The sequence below is a fragment of the Chrysemys picta genome, chromosome 11 (genome assembly GCF_011386835.1).
Source record: "Chrysemys picta bellii isolate R12L10 chromosome 11, ASM1138683v2, whole genome shotgun sequence".
NCBI classification, from domain to species: domain Eukaryota; kingdom Metazoa; phylum Chordata; order Testudines; family Emydidae; genus Chrysemys; species Chrysemys picta.
The window spans coordinates 52,195,399-52,212,322 of record NC_088801.1 but is presented as its reverse complement, the minus strand read 5'-3'; the positions used below and the strand labels follow the sequence as shown (position 1 = coordinate 52,212,322).

The 16,924-nt window shown below is 38.2% G+C and overlaps 1 protein-coding gene across 4 annotated transcripts in view; it reads right to left on the bottom strand.

The window, feature by feature from the left end:
* MYO1B (myosin IB) overlaps positions 1-16,924 on the bottom strand; it is a 198,499-nt gene that overhangs the window by 54,695 nt on the left and 126,880 nt on the right. For all 4 annotated transcript variants that reach the window (XM_005306813.4, XM_024109559.3, XM_005306814.4 and 1 more), the window contains exons 11-13: positions 15,764-15,882; positions 12,082-12,168; positions 11,691-11,756 (exon numbers count right to left, since the gene is read on the bottom strand). In XM_005306813.4, the coding sequence (XP_005306870.1) occupies positions 11,691-11,756; positions 12,082-12,168; positions 15,764-15,882 (272 nt within the window). The remainder of the gene's footprint in view (positions 1-11,690; positions 11,757-12,081; positions 12,169-15,763; positions 15,883-16,924) is intronic.

Genomic DNA, 16,924 nt, shown 5'->3' with positions numbered 1-16,924 from the left:
AGATAGGACTTTAAGTTTACAAAACTGTATTCCGTAATCCTCAATATAAGCATCTCCATACGGAATAGTGATTAGTACTAAATTCTACAGACTAAAAGTGTGTGTATGTTACATATATAAAATGTTTATTATTATTCACACATTGAGACAGTTTTTAATTTGCTTTTTTAAAAATCCAGCATATTGATGGCTTGTTAAAGAAAAGCAAAACCCAAAATCTAAATATTTCTTTCCTTCACAAATCACCTAAAATAGAAAATTAAATTCTATTTAAAACCATCAATATACTGGAATTTGTCACTATAGCACTCAATTTAAGCAGGACATCTTTATTATTATTGGCATTTGCACGTACGACTGAGTCAATGGCCAAAATTTAATTACAATAAAGGATACAAGAGACAGTGTACTTGAACTTCCACAAGTGACTATTAACACAGGATAACTGCAACTACGGACATACATTAAGTTTTTTTTTGTTTGTTTGTTTGTTTTTTAAGTTAAACTAAGTTATACTTAGGAAAGACTTACATTTCTTTTCACAGCTGTCTGAAATTCTACCCAAAAAAACCCAACTACAGCAGGGCCGCCCAGAGGATTCAGGGGGCATGGAGTCTTCGGCAGCAGGGGGCCCCCACCGCCGAAGACCCGGCACTTCGGCGGCGAGTCCCGGGGCGGAAGGACCCCCCACCGCCGAATTGCCACCGAAGACCCGGAGCAGAAGCAGCTCCGGGGGCCTGGGCCCCGCAAGAGTTTTCCGGGGCCCCCAGAGCGAGTGAAGGACCCCGCTCCAGGGGCCCAGAAAAACTCTTGTGGGGGCCCCTCCGGGGCCCGGGGCCTAGGACAAATTGCCCCACTTGCCCCTCCCCCCCAGGCGGCCCTGAACTACAGTCAAATACTTAATTGAAAAACAGCTACTATCAAGCTATCACATTAACTTATCAATGTATCAGTCTATAGTATATTTATATAATTCAGTAATACAACAAAAGTCCTTGAATAACATATGTTTTCCCAATTTAGATATGCTTAGAAGCCTATTGGCCAATCATGTTGCCATGAAATAAACACGATACTGTATATTTTATAATGCTTTTCACTGAGGCTTTGGTTGGTTGTTTTTTTGTTGTTTTTGTTGTTGTTGTTTTTTCTTAACTACTGATTATCATCAAGCTAAAGACTGTGGCCCACCAAACTCCACTAGGGAAAGTGGGCTTAAAATATACTTCCTAGGATCATACAATATTTGTTGCTTTTTCTGAACATTTAGCTGTAGAGACAGTAAGTGCTTTAACATTGATTAGGGATCACAAATAAGGGGGAAAGGAACAATGTCTTTAGATTCAAAGTTTCTCTATAAAAGTTGTTGAATTTCAAATATTGTAAAAAAAATCTCAATGATCAGAAGCCTTGCACTTTCCAAGCTTTACCAGTAATGCTTCTTTTCCATGATGTAGTCTGTTCTTTTAATGCTGGAAACGTCTATTTAATCATTGCATTTTACAGCAATACTATACTAGCTGCACCCAGGAAGCCACTGCAGACCTTCACCGGGGTAAAGAACATTCTCAGTCTTTTAAGTCAAATGAAAGATGCTAGCAAATGAAACGTCACCTGGGATAGATACAAACATACATCCAAATCTACAGATGCAGATGGTCAACAACCAACAGCTCATTCTCTCAATCTTTAATTAGTTGTGACAGTGAATGGCAACCTGAAAATGTAGTCAGACTAGTCCTGTGATTCTGTACTGATTCAACATGACCAAATCCATGCCTGGTTTCACATACTCACTCTTAATCTCTTGATCACACACATTTTTCTTTGTTTACTAAGTGTCAAACTATTGGGCATCAAAGTCTGTCAAATGGAGACATCTTTATACAGTAAATTCTTGGAATATAAGAGCTATGGGGCTAACGTCTGCCTCTCTGATGCAGAAACATGCTGCCTGTGGGTAAATTAGGCAATTATTTTTCTTACACCCATGTCAGTGTGCTACCTCTTCATGGTCCATTCCCTTTGCTTTAGAACAGGGGTAGGGGAACCTATGGCACGCATGTCAAAGGTGGTACGCGAGCTGATTTTCAGTGGCACTCTCACTGCCCGGGTCCTGGCCACCGGTCCGGGGGGGCTCTGCATTTTAATTTAATTTTAAATGAAGCTTCTTAAACATTGTAAAAACCTTATTTACTTTACATACAACAATAGTTTAGTTATATATTATAGACTTATAGAAAGAGACCTTCTAAAAACGTTAAAATGTATTACTGGCATGCGAAACCTTAAATTAAAGTGAATAAATGAAGACTCAGCACACAACTTCTGAAAGGTTGCCGACCCCTGCTTTAGAATATAAAGCAAAATTAACTGCTAACAATATTGAGTACAACACATGTCTAATCCTGAATCCAAGTCCTTCAGGGTCATGAATAAGGGTTTCAATCTAAAGAAAAGTTGTTTATGTTTAATAGTTTGATTTATTTTATGTTAAGTTCTAGCCATGCAACACATAAAATTATTAGAAATAATACAGATGGATATTCCTGACCTAAAAGGATATTGGCTTGAGTAGATACCACAGACAAGACACAAAAGAATGAGATTTTTACCAAAAAGAGTTAATTGAAGCAAAGTTCATAGAGTGGCCTCAGGCAGAAATGCCTTGGAATGGCTAAACTGAAATTGGTTGTCAAAATAGTAAAAGCAGGAAAGACATTTATAGGTTTAGATAGGATTTGTAGGAGTATCTCAGGTATACCATGGCAACTCACCATGAAAATGTAGATGTAAAAATAACTGCACATATGATTTCTACCAACACTATGAAGATAGGGTTAAGCTAGAAGCAACAGCAGAAGGGCGAAACAAGACAAGCTTTGTACTCCTGTTGAAGACAATACAGACTACTTTCTTAGGCCGTGGCTACATTCGAAATTTCAAAGCGCTGCTGTGGGAGCGCTCCCACAGCAGCGCTTTGAAGTGCGAGTGTGGTCCCAGCACTGCAGGTACTCCACCTCCACGAGGGGATTAGCTTACAGCGCTGGGGCACTGTTTACAGTGTCGCTTTACATGCTGTAACTTGCTGCGTTTTTTCACACCCCTGAGCAAGAAAGTTGCAGCGCTGTAAAACGCCAGTGTAGCCATAGCCTTAATTAAAGGAGTTGCTAAAGATTCTAAAGAGAGGGGATATTCTTCTAGGAAATTATTTTATACTCTCACATTTTCCCTCATATAGGCAATGTGTGTCTATTTTTGAGGTACAGTACAAGGGAAATTTTTCAAAGGAACCAAGGACAGTTAGCTGCCTAACTCCCATTGAAAGTCAATGAGAGTTGAATGCTTAACCCACATCTGTGTCTTAGCAGATCTCCCCCCACACACTCCACAGACTGTTAAATTTCAAAAAGTTTTTTGTCTGTTTGTTTTAACAAATATAACTTAACACTACACAAACAAGACTACCTTATAAGAAAGTTGAACTCTTTACACACACACACACACAAAAAAAACAGTCAGTTGTCCCAGTTTGTATCCAAAGCAACAGAACTGGCTCCTTTAAAATTAACATATTAGTTAATTTTTTTTTTAAAGTAGCAGGTAACTGACTTCTGGTCTCACGCAGTCCCCAAAAGGTGTGATTCCTTTTATCTGTACCACAGCTCCTCTGCCCCAACTTAAACATAAGAAAGCGTCCCCCCTCCCCAAGGTAGGTGGAGGATCCAGGGCAGCTCTGGCAACCTGCATAGGCTACTGCCAAAAATTGCAGAGGAAAAAGAGCTGGGAAGGGAGATCATAAAGGAAAGCCTAGATGCTTGATTCACTGAAAGGAATGATGTGATGAACCAAGCAGTAGGCCTGAAGATTTAACCTATATCCAGATATGAGGTCATGCTAGAAGGATGGAGATTTTAACAGATGTGCAAGTGAGACTTGATTTGTAAAGGAGGAACCACAGAATATAAATGTGTTAGTCTCTAAGGTGCCACAAGTACTCCTGTTCTTTTTACAGAATATAGTTGCTAGGAAGGTGGGAATGTTACCAGAAGCAGGGCCGGCTTCAGCTTTTCTGCTGCCCCAAGCGGGGAAGAAAAAAAAAAAAGAAAGAAAGAAAGAAAGAAAGAAAGAAAGAAAGACAGACAGACTTCGGTGGCAGCTCAATCGCGCCGCTTCTTTGGCGGCAGTTCAGCTGCGGGTCCCCCCTCTCTTCCTCTTCGGCGGCAATTCGGCAGCAGCTCAAAGAGGAAGAGAGGGAATGAGGGACCTGCCGCCAAATTGCTGCCGAAGACCCAGACATGCTGCCCCGATACTGGACAGAGTGCCACCCCTTTGAATTGGCCGCCCCAAGCACCTGCTTCCTACGCTGGTGCCTGGAGCCAGCCCTGGCCAGAAGAATGCAAATAAGAGGAAAAGAGATCAAAGAGATATCATTTCTCCCTGCCACAGAAAATGGTTGTTTACATGCAACTAAGGTCAGAACAATCTAACTTTTTCACCTCTCAGAAGTTTCCACAGGTATTTGTTGTTCAATATTTATTCCTTGAAGTCCTTTAGGGATTGAAGTTTTCCTGGGAAAAAGCTTAAATACTCTGGTGGTGGACACTGTAGAGAAGCTCTTTACAGACAGTTGTGTGTTTATAATACATCCATCAATACAACTGTTGATTTTTTAAAAACCTTGGACTTCTTTGAGAGGGAAAAACTACACCACCACAGTACTGATAAAAGAGCTCGACAAATTCCACAAAACATGTCCCACAAATTTTTAATTGGATGTCAAGATGAATTCCCTATGGTCCCACTTTTGTATTCACTTTCATGAACATTCACGCAATCAAAGTTTACGGAAAAAAATGCTCATGGAAAGCAGATTTTAAGTGCACATATTTCTGTAAAGATATATCTCTAGGCAAAGAACCCTAGAAGCATGACATTTAAATGTACATATTTCAGACATCTGTAGTCAAAACATTTCCAAAATATAATTCCCATTCATTAGTTACACTAAAATGTATACTTAAGGCAGTAACAAGAACATACGCCCAAATCACATGGATTCCACATTTCCCACAGTCAGATACCTGGGCCTGCCCCTGCTCCTATTAATGTCAATGACAAAACACCCAAGGATTTCAGGGGCGAAGAAAGATAATCAGGCCCACTGAACACATCTTGTTCTCATCTGCATTTTTTGGTACATGCAGGATAAAACCAAGTGGTGAGTGGGACGGGCAAGAATCAACTGTGGCTCCAACAAACAATGTGTGTGTGTTACACAAAGAAAACTCAGATATAATCACATCACAAACACAGGTTAGCAAATTAGTCCTAGAATCATAGAAACTAGAGATAGTAAGGACCTCCTAAATAATGTTGGTCCATTCGCACATCATGGAACTCATCACTGCTTTAGGGAAAAGCCCTTTAGCACAGAGCCCTTAGCCCTTTTACACAGTTTCTGTGTAATCTATATTTTGCTCATCTTTAAAATTATGATAGAATCCATTTCTGAAAAGCATACAATCAACATGTTTTACAGTGGTGATGAATATTACATAATGAGCGTCAATTATTTCTTAACAAAAAAAAGTTACAATTCAGTAAATCAGGGTGTTTTTTTTAAAAGCTCCACTCTGCCATCTAGCAATCCAACCAAAAAACAAAGAACAAGCGACACTCTTTATGTAAGGCTTACAGTGTTGTGTGTTCCACTTTCACAAAGCTAGCCAGCAGATGCACATGATAAATAACAGATTTAAGACTTAGTTCTACTCTTATACACTTGATTGGGCTTTGCTCTGTAGATTGCACAACTGGTTGAGTACACGTACACCAGCATAGCAATCAATTTTTCAGTACCTTTTCTGTGTTGATGGATATCTGAAAAGACTTGTGTATGTATAAAAATGAAACATATTTATATCCAGAACTGAGATTTATATATTTACAGTATATACACAAGTTCTGTTTTCAGTTGAATTGTTGATACAATGCTTCTATCTATTAGCTAGCCACCTCATAATAAATTTTAAAAAACTGCATCTTTGTTGCACTTGCCTTCAGATTATCTCATAACATAATCACAATACCACTGTAGCAAAGTGTGCTGTGCTCTTTAAAAGTGGACACCACTAGCCCAGATGCTACTGGGACTCAAGCCTTCAAGGAAGAGCATTGGAGAGATGTAGTTCATAGGAGAGATTGTTGGAAGGCATAGTCAAAGAGGGCTCATGCGATTGCCAAGACCATCTAGGAAAAAAGCCTTTGGGGTTCATTTAGGGAGAGCTCGGGTGGAGGAAGGATTTGGAGGAAGCCTGTCTAGAGGGAATAGAAGGTGGCAAGGAAATAATTTCTTGCAGGCATTGTTTGTGTCTGGACTCTCCCTAAGTAGCATGCTTCATCTTATATAGTCCTGGCAATCACATGACTCCTCTGGTACTACATCTCCCAGCTTGGTCTTCTTTGAAGGCGTATGCCCTAGTATCATCTGGGCTAGAAGCAATTACTCTTAAAAAGCCCAACACATTCCACTACAACCACCAAGAGGTAGGTACTAGTGTTCCCATTTTACAGGGAAGAAACTTAGACAAAGAAGTTATGAGACTTAGGCAAGGTGTCAGAAAGTTTGTGATAGAGTGGAGAACAGATGTCAGATCTTCTGAAGCCTATTTCTCTGCTATAAACACAAAACCTCCCTTCCTTAATATAATTCTTCACCCTCTTATATGGACATCTCTCTTTTAAAAAACAACAACAACAACAACATTATTCATTGTAAGTACAACTCTAATAAGGAGAGATGTGTTGCTAATCATGACATTATCTTCTTTTATATTTCTGATGGCATTACCTCAGCACAGATGTTATCTACCTTTAAAGCCAGGATGGTGGCTTATGTAATTATATTATTTATATTTATAGAAGTGAATCCATTTCTTTTGCTTCTCAGAACAGGCCTGTCTAGAAACAATACAACTTAATTTTTTAATGTGATGATGAATGGAACCATTATCAAGGTGTCACACTGGTAAAAAATTGTGTGTGGTAGCATATCATCAGCTGCCATTCATGACCAAAGAGTTCTCTGAGAGCATCCGATTAAGTGTTTGTACTCTGCCTCAGACTACCTTACTTGCATGAAGAACTGATGAATGTGAAATGCCTTCTAGCAAAGTATAAAGGAGCATGTTTCTCACGTGCTTTCAGGTAATACTTTGTTGCCATGTGGTCCGTCTTGATATAGTATTTCAAGGGAAAATTGCTAGGGAATTTACACGTGTCTCTCAATGGTGCTCAATTTTCAGCTAATATCATATGATGTTTGAAGTGTATGCATATTAATTTGGGCCTGATGATGGGTCATTTACCATGTGGACAGGTTGCAGTTTTCTGGAGTTGATTGTTTTGTCCAGATTTTAATTTGCTATTAAATCCACTATTAAAGTGTCCAGATGACACAGAATTTTAAAAAGACCTGTGCAAAGTCTGGTAAATTATACTAACTGAACCAAGAGAACAACATGATGTGGTAGTAACATTTTATTCTGGTTTCAACACCATAGTCTAGTATTTGGGGAAATACCTGCCTATTTCCTTCCATCTCCAGTCACAATTATCAGATTAGCACCACACCTTCCATGCTTTATAATGGTCCTTAACCAGGAATTTGTGACTTGTCATGAAACAGTCTTTGCTCTTGAGTATATTTTCTATTGATTTCACGAGCTGGTTTCTTCTGTGAGCTAAGATGAAAGGGATTTGCACAGACATTTCTATAAGGGGCGAAGTCTAGAGATGATGGGGTGCAAGAGAGGGCCATAAGAGTTTATTCCCAGAAAGATGGGCTATGGGAAGAGTCACTCCAAATTTTAAATGTTTTTAGCTCCTTTTTCTGCCAGCATTGAGTATATAAAAATAGACAGATATTGCCTAAAGAATAATGGAAAGTTGCTACATTCTGTTTTGTTTTAGCAAGTCAGTTTTTGACACAGTGCCTCGATCAACTAAACAAAGCCCTAAGAAGCAGCCCAGCTAGCTTTATATTCAAACTTCTCAAAAGGAAGCTAGGGAGAGCGGGGAGAAAAACCATTAGAAATTTTCACAAAAGTTACACCCAGTGATACTGAGAAATACTAAGAGAAATTACTTCTTAACAGGAAAAATATGATCAGCCAGGAAAATTTTAGCAATGGAAGTGAACTGTCTGATAAGGTATTCCAAAAGCTCTGTAATTAGATTCTAAACAGGAGTAGCAAGTTAGTCTGATACTTCCAGAGGCCCTCATGGGCAACTTAAACATTTGAGGTGAAACTGTGCCCTGCTGAAGTCAATGGAAGTTTTGCCATTGACTTCAATGGGGCCAGGATTTCATCCTTCATCAGTAAACAAACAATATATTGGTTTGCCAACGGTTGGGCAAAGGTTGAAAAATAAGTACCATCCCTCCTGTATTTTCTAACACGTTTCTCTCCTCCACCACCTTCCTTCCCTTATTTCTCATATAGCTCATCTTATAAATGTAACAAAGCAAATATTTATATTTTGTACATTAACTAAAGATAAACAGGAAAATACATGCAACAGAAAATACATCTTGCGGATTAATGCTGCACTTTTACAAGGTAGTCTAAAAAGGTATCCAAGTCAACAGAAGGTGTACTAATGCTAACCCAAGTGGTAGTTAACTTTGTTTGAGAATAGTTTAAAATAAGCAATTATACTTTTAACACACTGAATCAAGTTTCAAATTTACGTTACAGGTTTCCATGTGGAAAGGCATGCCAAATGCACTTTTATCATCAAAATCCATCATGTACATTATTGTAGTTCTAACCTTCAAGACAGTGCATGTTAATTTAAGAGATAACAAAACATGTACTAATTGGTTCCTAAGGGGAATTTATAATCAATTCCTGGAAATACTAAGAATAATAATTAGCTCTGTAAATTCACTGCCATTAGCTATATGTCAGCTAAAATTCTACATGTATAACAATCCTTTTGTAAAATATCTGTAACATTTAAGCTAGAAAATATAAAAGATGTTGCAGATGATTATCTCACTTCATCTTGATGTTTTGTACTGCATATATTACATAATGTTTCATTCAATTACAGCAGATTAGTTTACTATTTGATATATAACTAGTTTTACCAATATGTATTTTTGTTTGATAGTGGCTAGATTTTTTATGCAACTATTTCTTATAAGCATTTCCTTAACTGTCTTTGACTGCACACGTGCAGTATCATCATTTATAAAAAGGCTCCATAAATACAGGTTTTGCCATGTATTTTTGTTATTTAATTGAACTTACTTCATGCAGATTCATTTACCTGACCATAAAAATCATTCTACTATACCTGCACAATGTTTGACTAAAACCTGTTTACCAATTTAATAATTTCAATGTTAGGATTTTGTTCCAATAAGAGCCAGATGGGAAATAGATTGATCTTTTTGAAGGAAAATACACAATTTTGAAACAGAAAACAGAACAAATTTTGTTGAAATTTCTCAGAAAATGAAATTCTGGACAAAAATTAGTACCGGGTCAATTGAAACATTTTGTTTTGACAAAACTGCAATGTTCTGTTCCAACTTTGATTTTTTTTAAATTTTATATAATATAAATTCAAAACAACTTTTGGTTTATTTTGTAACAGGAAAAATCAAAACATTTCATTCCTTACAATTTAAAATTTAGAATTTACACAATCTAAGCCATATTATAGGACCTGACCCAACACCCCTCATTGTTAATGGAAAGGTTCCCATTGAATTCAGTGAGCACTGGATCATGCCCTTAATCCAGCTGTCTATCTTGTGGTCCCACAATGACCTTTGATTGCCCTGTGTACCTGGGTGAATTTCACCCTATGCGTTTAATCCTGTGAGGTACAGAATACTTCTTATCCCATCTACTTCAACAAAAGTTGAGTTTGCTCAGCATTTGGTAGGATTGGACACTAAATGAACAAACTTGCTCCATTTTCAAATTTACTATTTTAAGCATTTTATAAACTACAGTATAGTTCAATATACATGTGAGAGGAAAAAAGCATTTAGTCTTCCATTTTCCTGCTATGAAACTGTGTCCTTACATCTAACTACTTGTTTTTATGGCTTTATTTTTCTAATGTCAAACGTCTTTAAAAAAAACACCACCATCACTTGTTTCCTTGCATTCAATTTAACAATCCAAAGCCAGCCCACAAACTCAGATTTACTCCAGTGTTTTTAAACTCACCCTCTACTTAATCAAGTTCACATACACAGCTGGTTAAAACAAAATTTCTGCCAATAACAGTAACATTCTACTGTGTAACTTTCTAAAGGACTATAACTACCACCATCTCCAAATATCCTACTGCTGAGAGTTACTTCCAGATTGGTCCCATGCAGTACATTTTCATAAGTTTCTTCATATGTTCAGGAAACTAAATATTATCTTCTTGAGTAAAAACCTGAATCAAATATTAGCTCTCTCTCTTCTCTTTGCAAAACTGTTAGACTACTCTGATTCATTATAAAACTAAAACTACCTTCCCCTTTCTATGTAACATTTTAAAACCTCTTTGGGAAGAGATAAATCCAGGTGGATTGTTCCCACCTTCCACCGAGAATAACTAGATTTACTGGTCTCCTAGAAAAATTGTGAGCAAGTGGGAAAGGAGGAAATAGACAAGATGTTTTTCCCCATAGTTTCTTAGTTGGAAAATTAGAGCACAATATTTAACTAGATATCCAAATCTCCTGAAATAAGGTTTGCCAGAATAAACAATTCAGTCTTTATACCTAACAGCATCAGGCTAAGTCAATTGATATAACTGAGAATTTTTGATAGATTTTTTTGAAGTGTTTTTAAGTATTTAAGTGTACTGAGTTGAAATGACGTACAATTTATTTTTAGTTCTAGCAGAAAAGATGTCTTCTTTTGTAAAGGAAAATAACCTTGTTTGCAGATATCTATAATAAGCCTCAAGGCCATACACAGAACATGTACTATAGACAAATTTTGTATGACAGCATGGACATTACCACAATATTTCCTATTTTCAGAATGGGACCATAGTAAATATTTATTTTTCAGTGGTACCTGCTATATCAATGCAACATATTCAGTTTGGATTTGATGAATTTGTGTTATAATTGCAAGGCATGCAAAGATGACCACCTAACTTCAGTTTACATTTATTGTGTGTACTTAGAAAGATGCACTAGACTGCATCCGAAGAAGTGGGCTGGAGCCCACGAAAGCTTATGCTCAAATAAATTTGTTAGTCTCTAAGGTGGCACAAGTACTCCTGTTCTTTTTCAGAGTAGCAGCCGTGTTAGTCTGTATCCGCAAAAAGAAGAACAGGAGTACTTGTGGCACCTTAGAGACTAACAAATTTATTAGAGCATAAGCTTTCGTGGACTACAGCCCACTTCTTCGGATGCATATGCTGTAGTCCACGAAAGCTTATGCTCTAATAAATTTGTTAGTCTCTAAGGTGCCACAAGTACTCCTGTTCTTTTTGCGGATACAGACTAACACGGCTGCTACTCTGAAACTAGACTTAATTTACAGAAGGTGAAATTGTGATTACACATACATGAACAACTAGATTTACTTTTAGTAATAGCTGTAAAGTTTGTTATAGATATGCAAAATTCTATTTAAATTGTATTCTAAAGCACTTACCTCAAAAATTTCAAAGCCATAGATGTCCAGTACTCCCATGACCTTCTTTCTGACTTTTGTTTGTGCCTTTTAAGAGAAGGTTGAGTCATTGTTCTGTACATTTAGTATTTGTGATCAAGATACATTAAATACCTTATAGACATGTTGTTTAGGCTAAAAAGTTAGGTTTGGTTTTCCAAAAATGGTTAATATCAATATTTTCATAAGTTTAAAAACAAAAAGAAGCAAACGGATTTATTTGGATACAGATATTCACCTCCAGCACTGGCAGCCCTGCAACACTGCACTAGTGCATAAGAATAAGAAAGTAAAACAGACCAGTATAGTTTTACTGTCCCCACTCACTCCATCTATTTCTACTGAATTCTTTATGGGCATATAAGAAAATTACCTTAATGCTCTCATTGATTCTGGTAACAAGCCAGGAAAACAATCTACTGTACAGATTCTTAGCCAGAGCATCACGGGCATAATAAGCCTAGTCAAAAGAAAGAGAAAAATCATTAGAAATATTGGGCTAATTCTGAACCATGTGTGCTATTCCAGTGGTTTAAAAGTGCTATAAAAAGGGTGGAATTGACTTCTAAGGAATATGTTCAGCATGAGAGAGCTACCTGGTCAGAGTAAGGCTGCAGGAACAGCCCTACAGCGTTCTCCCCTCCCAACCTTTGGCACAGGGACTTGGTAAGGGCTGGAGATGGAGACAGCGTAGCCAGAGCACATTGCATTCTGCTAGTCTCAGCTGGCCAATGGCCCATTAGGGTATGTCTTTACCGCAATAAAAGACCCACAGCACCACCACAGCAGGCCCGAGTCAAATGACTTGGCTCGGGGTGTAGGGTTATAAAATTGCAGCGTAGACATTCAAACGCAGGCTGAAGCCCAGGCTCTGAGACCCTATGAGGATGGAGGGTCTCAGAGCCCAGGCTGTCTACACTGCAATTTTTAGACCTGCAGCCTAAGCCCCATGAGGCCAATTCAGCTGACCCAGGCTCAGTACCAAAGAGTTTTTAATCACAGTGTAGCTATAATGTAAGCCCAGGGTTAGCAGAACTGGAGCTAGCAGACCCTGGGTTTGTTAGCCTAAGGCTTGAGTGTCTACACTCATTTGTAGGTTAGGAATTGTTGAACCCTGGGTCCTAACCTGGGGCTCCAGCTTCTGTGGGCCCTAGTCTAACCACCCATATTACAGATGCCTAGTGTCCTCCCAAAATGTGGCTGCTCTAGCCCTTTGTTCATGGAGCCTGTGGGAAAACATCTTTGTCCTGACAATTTGAAAGTCGGCCTGTGGAATTGTGGGATACTTTCAGCGGACTCCCAGAGCACAAGTCCATTGGGGATGCATCTACACTGCAAACCAATAGGGCTTAAAACCTGGGTCCTGGCTTGACGCAGGCTAAGATGCTCCATCCATGTGGAGTCCTGGGATCTGGGGCCACTCGATTTGTGTGTAGATGGAAGGGTTAGGCTTGAGCCTGAGTTGAAACCCTGGGCTTCTACTACAGTGTAGACATATCCAAAGAGGCCTTGCAGCCAGAGTTTCCTTAAGGCTGCTTTCACTTGTGCCCGCAGTTTGATAGGCCCAACAGAACCAAGAATTCAAGAGGCGCAAAGCTGGCTTAAAGACATCTTTCCCTACCTGCCCCCTCCCCTTACTCCACTGCAGGAACAGAGAACTGAAGCCAGTGTTTAATAGGATTGCCTCAAGTAGTCACATACTTAAGAGATGCCCAAGGGGACCAGAAAAACAGCAGGTGTGATAAAACTTCCCATTTCTGACTCTGATAAAACGACTCCACAATTTATATATCCCCAGCAGGTTCCTCATTCATTCTAAGGAACAGGCTCCTGGGAATCTTTCTAAGAGGTGAAACTTTATGAATCTAGTTATTTGTGAAGCAGGGGAATATAGCAGTCTTCACACTAATGTAGTCTGAAAAAGCAATAAGAGGAGTTGAGAGAAATAGGAAAACAGATAAGGGATGGCAAAGGGAGAGCAGAGGCAGTAAGGAAGGGAGAGAAAGATGGGCAAAGGCAGCAAAGGGAGAGGAGAGGAATGAAAAGCAGGCATCAATTTGTCTTTAATACTCCAAAAGCATGGTTGCTTATTGAACATTTTGCAGTCTCCCTTCTCCTATCTGTTTCTGACAGGTTCCTACTTATGTGCTCTGCTCAGATATCTTTTCAGAATCCCATAAGTTAAGTTTCTAGTGGAAGTTCGGGGTAGCAGAAATGCACATTATCAAGCAGACTTGATGATGTTGAATAAAATTAAGCAGGAAACAGCGAGTGATGAAATCAGAATTTTAATCACTTAAGTGAATAAATTCTCAGGTTAAAATCAAAAAATACATGTATGCTCTAAGTGGACCAATTCTCCAGCACATCAAATAGAAGGGTTTGGAGTTTATTATTATTATTATTAAAAAAAAAAAAAAAGACATTTCAACCATCAGCCCCATGTAAAGCAACAAAACACAAACGAGGAATATGAAAATTGTATCAGCAGAAAAATACACTACAAGAGGTGAGATAGTCACTGTGACATGCTAGTTAGACCCCATCTGGAATGCTGTGCTGTAAGAGGCACAGCACCACCAGGAGTATACTAGTGCCTTCAGAGGATGAAGCATCAGGCAACAAGGACTTTAGCAGTTCTGAAGAATCTAAGTTAGGGAGTTCAGTTTATTCTACTAGAAAAAGAAAGGCTCCACGCTGACTTCACAGGAAGTTTCAAAATTAGTTAAATGATTCAGAAAGTGATTTTTATCTTTTTTAAAAGCCACCCTCACTCCCTTCCATGTCCACACACTCAGAGACCGGTTTGGGCTTCTAAAACTAGTTGATCTAAAATAAGGAGTAAATGGAGAATGTAAGCAGAACTACTCCAGGACAAGGGAAATAAGCATATGGAATAAGCTATTGGGCAAGTAATTGAAACAGTATAAGTGATTTCAAGAGACATCTAAATATGTTGCAGGGGAAGGACTGAAGCAGGAAAAAGCAGGAAGCGTGGATTAAAATAAACTAAGAATGAGGAGTGGCACATTCAACCAGACGGCCTTTCCTGTTCCTAAAATAACTTATATTCTCCACGTACAAACTTCCAAGCTGGCTCGCCACTGATATCATTAGCTGCAGCAAGAGAAGGAAGGAAGAGGTGCTAAGAAATTAAGAAAAAAGGAACAATATGGAAAGTTTAATTTATTCATTTTAGCTGAAGAAATGTCAGAAGTGCACAGAGCACATAAATCCTGTGAAACCAAATGGGCTGTTCAAAATGAAAGATGGTCTGCCACAGCAGGATATTTTAAGTTTACCACATTTCTGCACAAGATGTAAGAAAAACTTCCTATACCCTTTTCTTGTGGACATGACCCTCATAAAAGCAAGATGTTCATCAAGTGTGTTTGAACATTCAAAAAGTGTGTTGAAGGAAAGAAAATGAAAACAGTGATAAGTTTTACTAGTGAAATGTTTTATTTAGAAATGCTTTCTGAGCAGTAACTTTATTTTGTAGCTATGCAGAAAGCACTCATTTAAAATAATTCTTTCCCTTAAATAAAGAATGTTGCCTATAGTATGTGACATAAAATAGCGTTGAGTTTTCTGGTTAAGAGTAAAATTTTCAAAAGCAACTAAGTGACTGAGAAACCTACGTCGAGAATTAATGATCTAATGAAGTCACAAGAGCCAAGAGAATGAAAGCTAAAGAGTTGAGAGGGGAAGCGACTTTTTGTCAGACTGTCTGAAGCCATTAATTTGTTTGTTTTAATAGCACCATTTAATTTCAATTTCTGAATAACATTATGGAGGAAGTAAGAGATTCAGCAACTTTTAATTTCTAAGAGATAACAAGATACATCCTCTGAGACCCACAAGCAGCAATCCAGAAATTACATTTGTAATATATCTGAAGTAAAATCAGAACAAAACAAGCCTTTAAAATAACCTTTCAGGTCCTTCTGATACATAAAAAAAATAAAACCCCACAATCCTTATTATCCTTATGGAAAAGAAAAATGTTTTACATATTTTACAGAAAAGAAAAATCAGTAAGAATCTGCTTTTACCTGAGCCACATTTAGCGTTGTAGAGACTTTTTCTTGCTTGGCTTCAACTGTTCGGAAGCTAAAGGCTCTTTCCAACACTGACTGATCGATCCCTGTCAACTCACAAATTTCTTTGAGCTCTATGAAAACAAAAAGCCAGTGTGACTACAATTAACACTTTCATATCGCCATATTTGTATTGGCTAACCTTACTCAACACTACGTCACACAAAAAGCTAATTATTATCTTTAACTTTGAAGCAGTGGAAAGTTTGTTCAGAATAATTTTTTGTCAAGTTTTGGTTGAGTGTTACCACCCCTGGCCCCATAGAAAGCTGGCTGAAAACCATAATAAAAAAAATTCCATAAAAATCTTGTTAAGTTTGAACGCATTTTCCGTTTCATTATATTTCAGTAAGAGGTCTTTTTTTGTGTGGAATCTTTTTCCTGAAACAGAACTTTCGAACACACAAAATAAAAACATCAAATTTTCAAAATGTACCAATTACAACAAGTTTCAGAGTAGCAGCCGTGTTAGTCTGTATCCGCAAAAAGAAGAACAGGAGGACTTGTGGCACCTTAGAGACTAACAAATTTATTAGAGCATAAGCTTTCGTGGACTACAGCCCACTTCTTCGGATGCATATAGAATGGAACATATATTGAGGAGATATATATACACACACAGACAGAGAGCATAAACAGGTGGGAGTTGTCTTACCACCTCTGAGAGGCCAATTAATTAAGAGAAAACAAACTTTTGAAGTGATAATCAAGCTAGCTCAGTACAGACAGTTAGATAACAAGTGTGAGAATACTTACAAGGCGAGATAGATTCAATGTTTGTAATGGCTCAGCCATTCCCAGTCTTTATTCAAACCGGAGTTGATTGTGTCTAGTTTGCATATCAATTCTAGCTCAGCAGTTTCTCGTTGGAGTCTGTTTTTGAAGTTTTTCTGTTGTAATATAGCCACCCGCAGGTCTGTCACTGAATGACCAGACAGGTTAAAGTGTTCTCCCACTGGTTTTTGAGTATTTTGATTCCTGATGTCAGATTTGTGTCCATTAATTCTTTTGCGTAGAGACTGTCCGGTTTGGCCAATGTACATGGCAGAGGGGCATTGCTGGCACATGATGGCATATATCACATTGGTAGATGTGCAGGTGAACGAGCCCCTGATG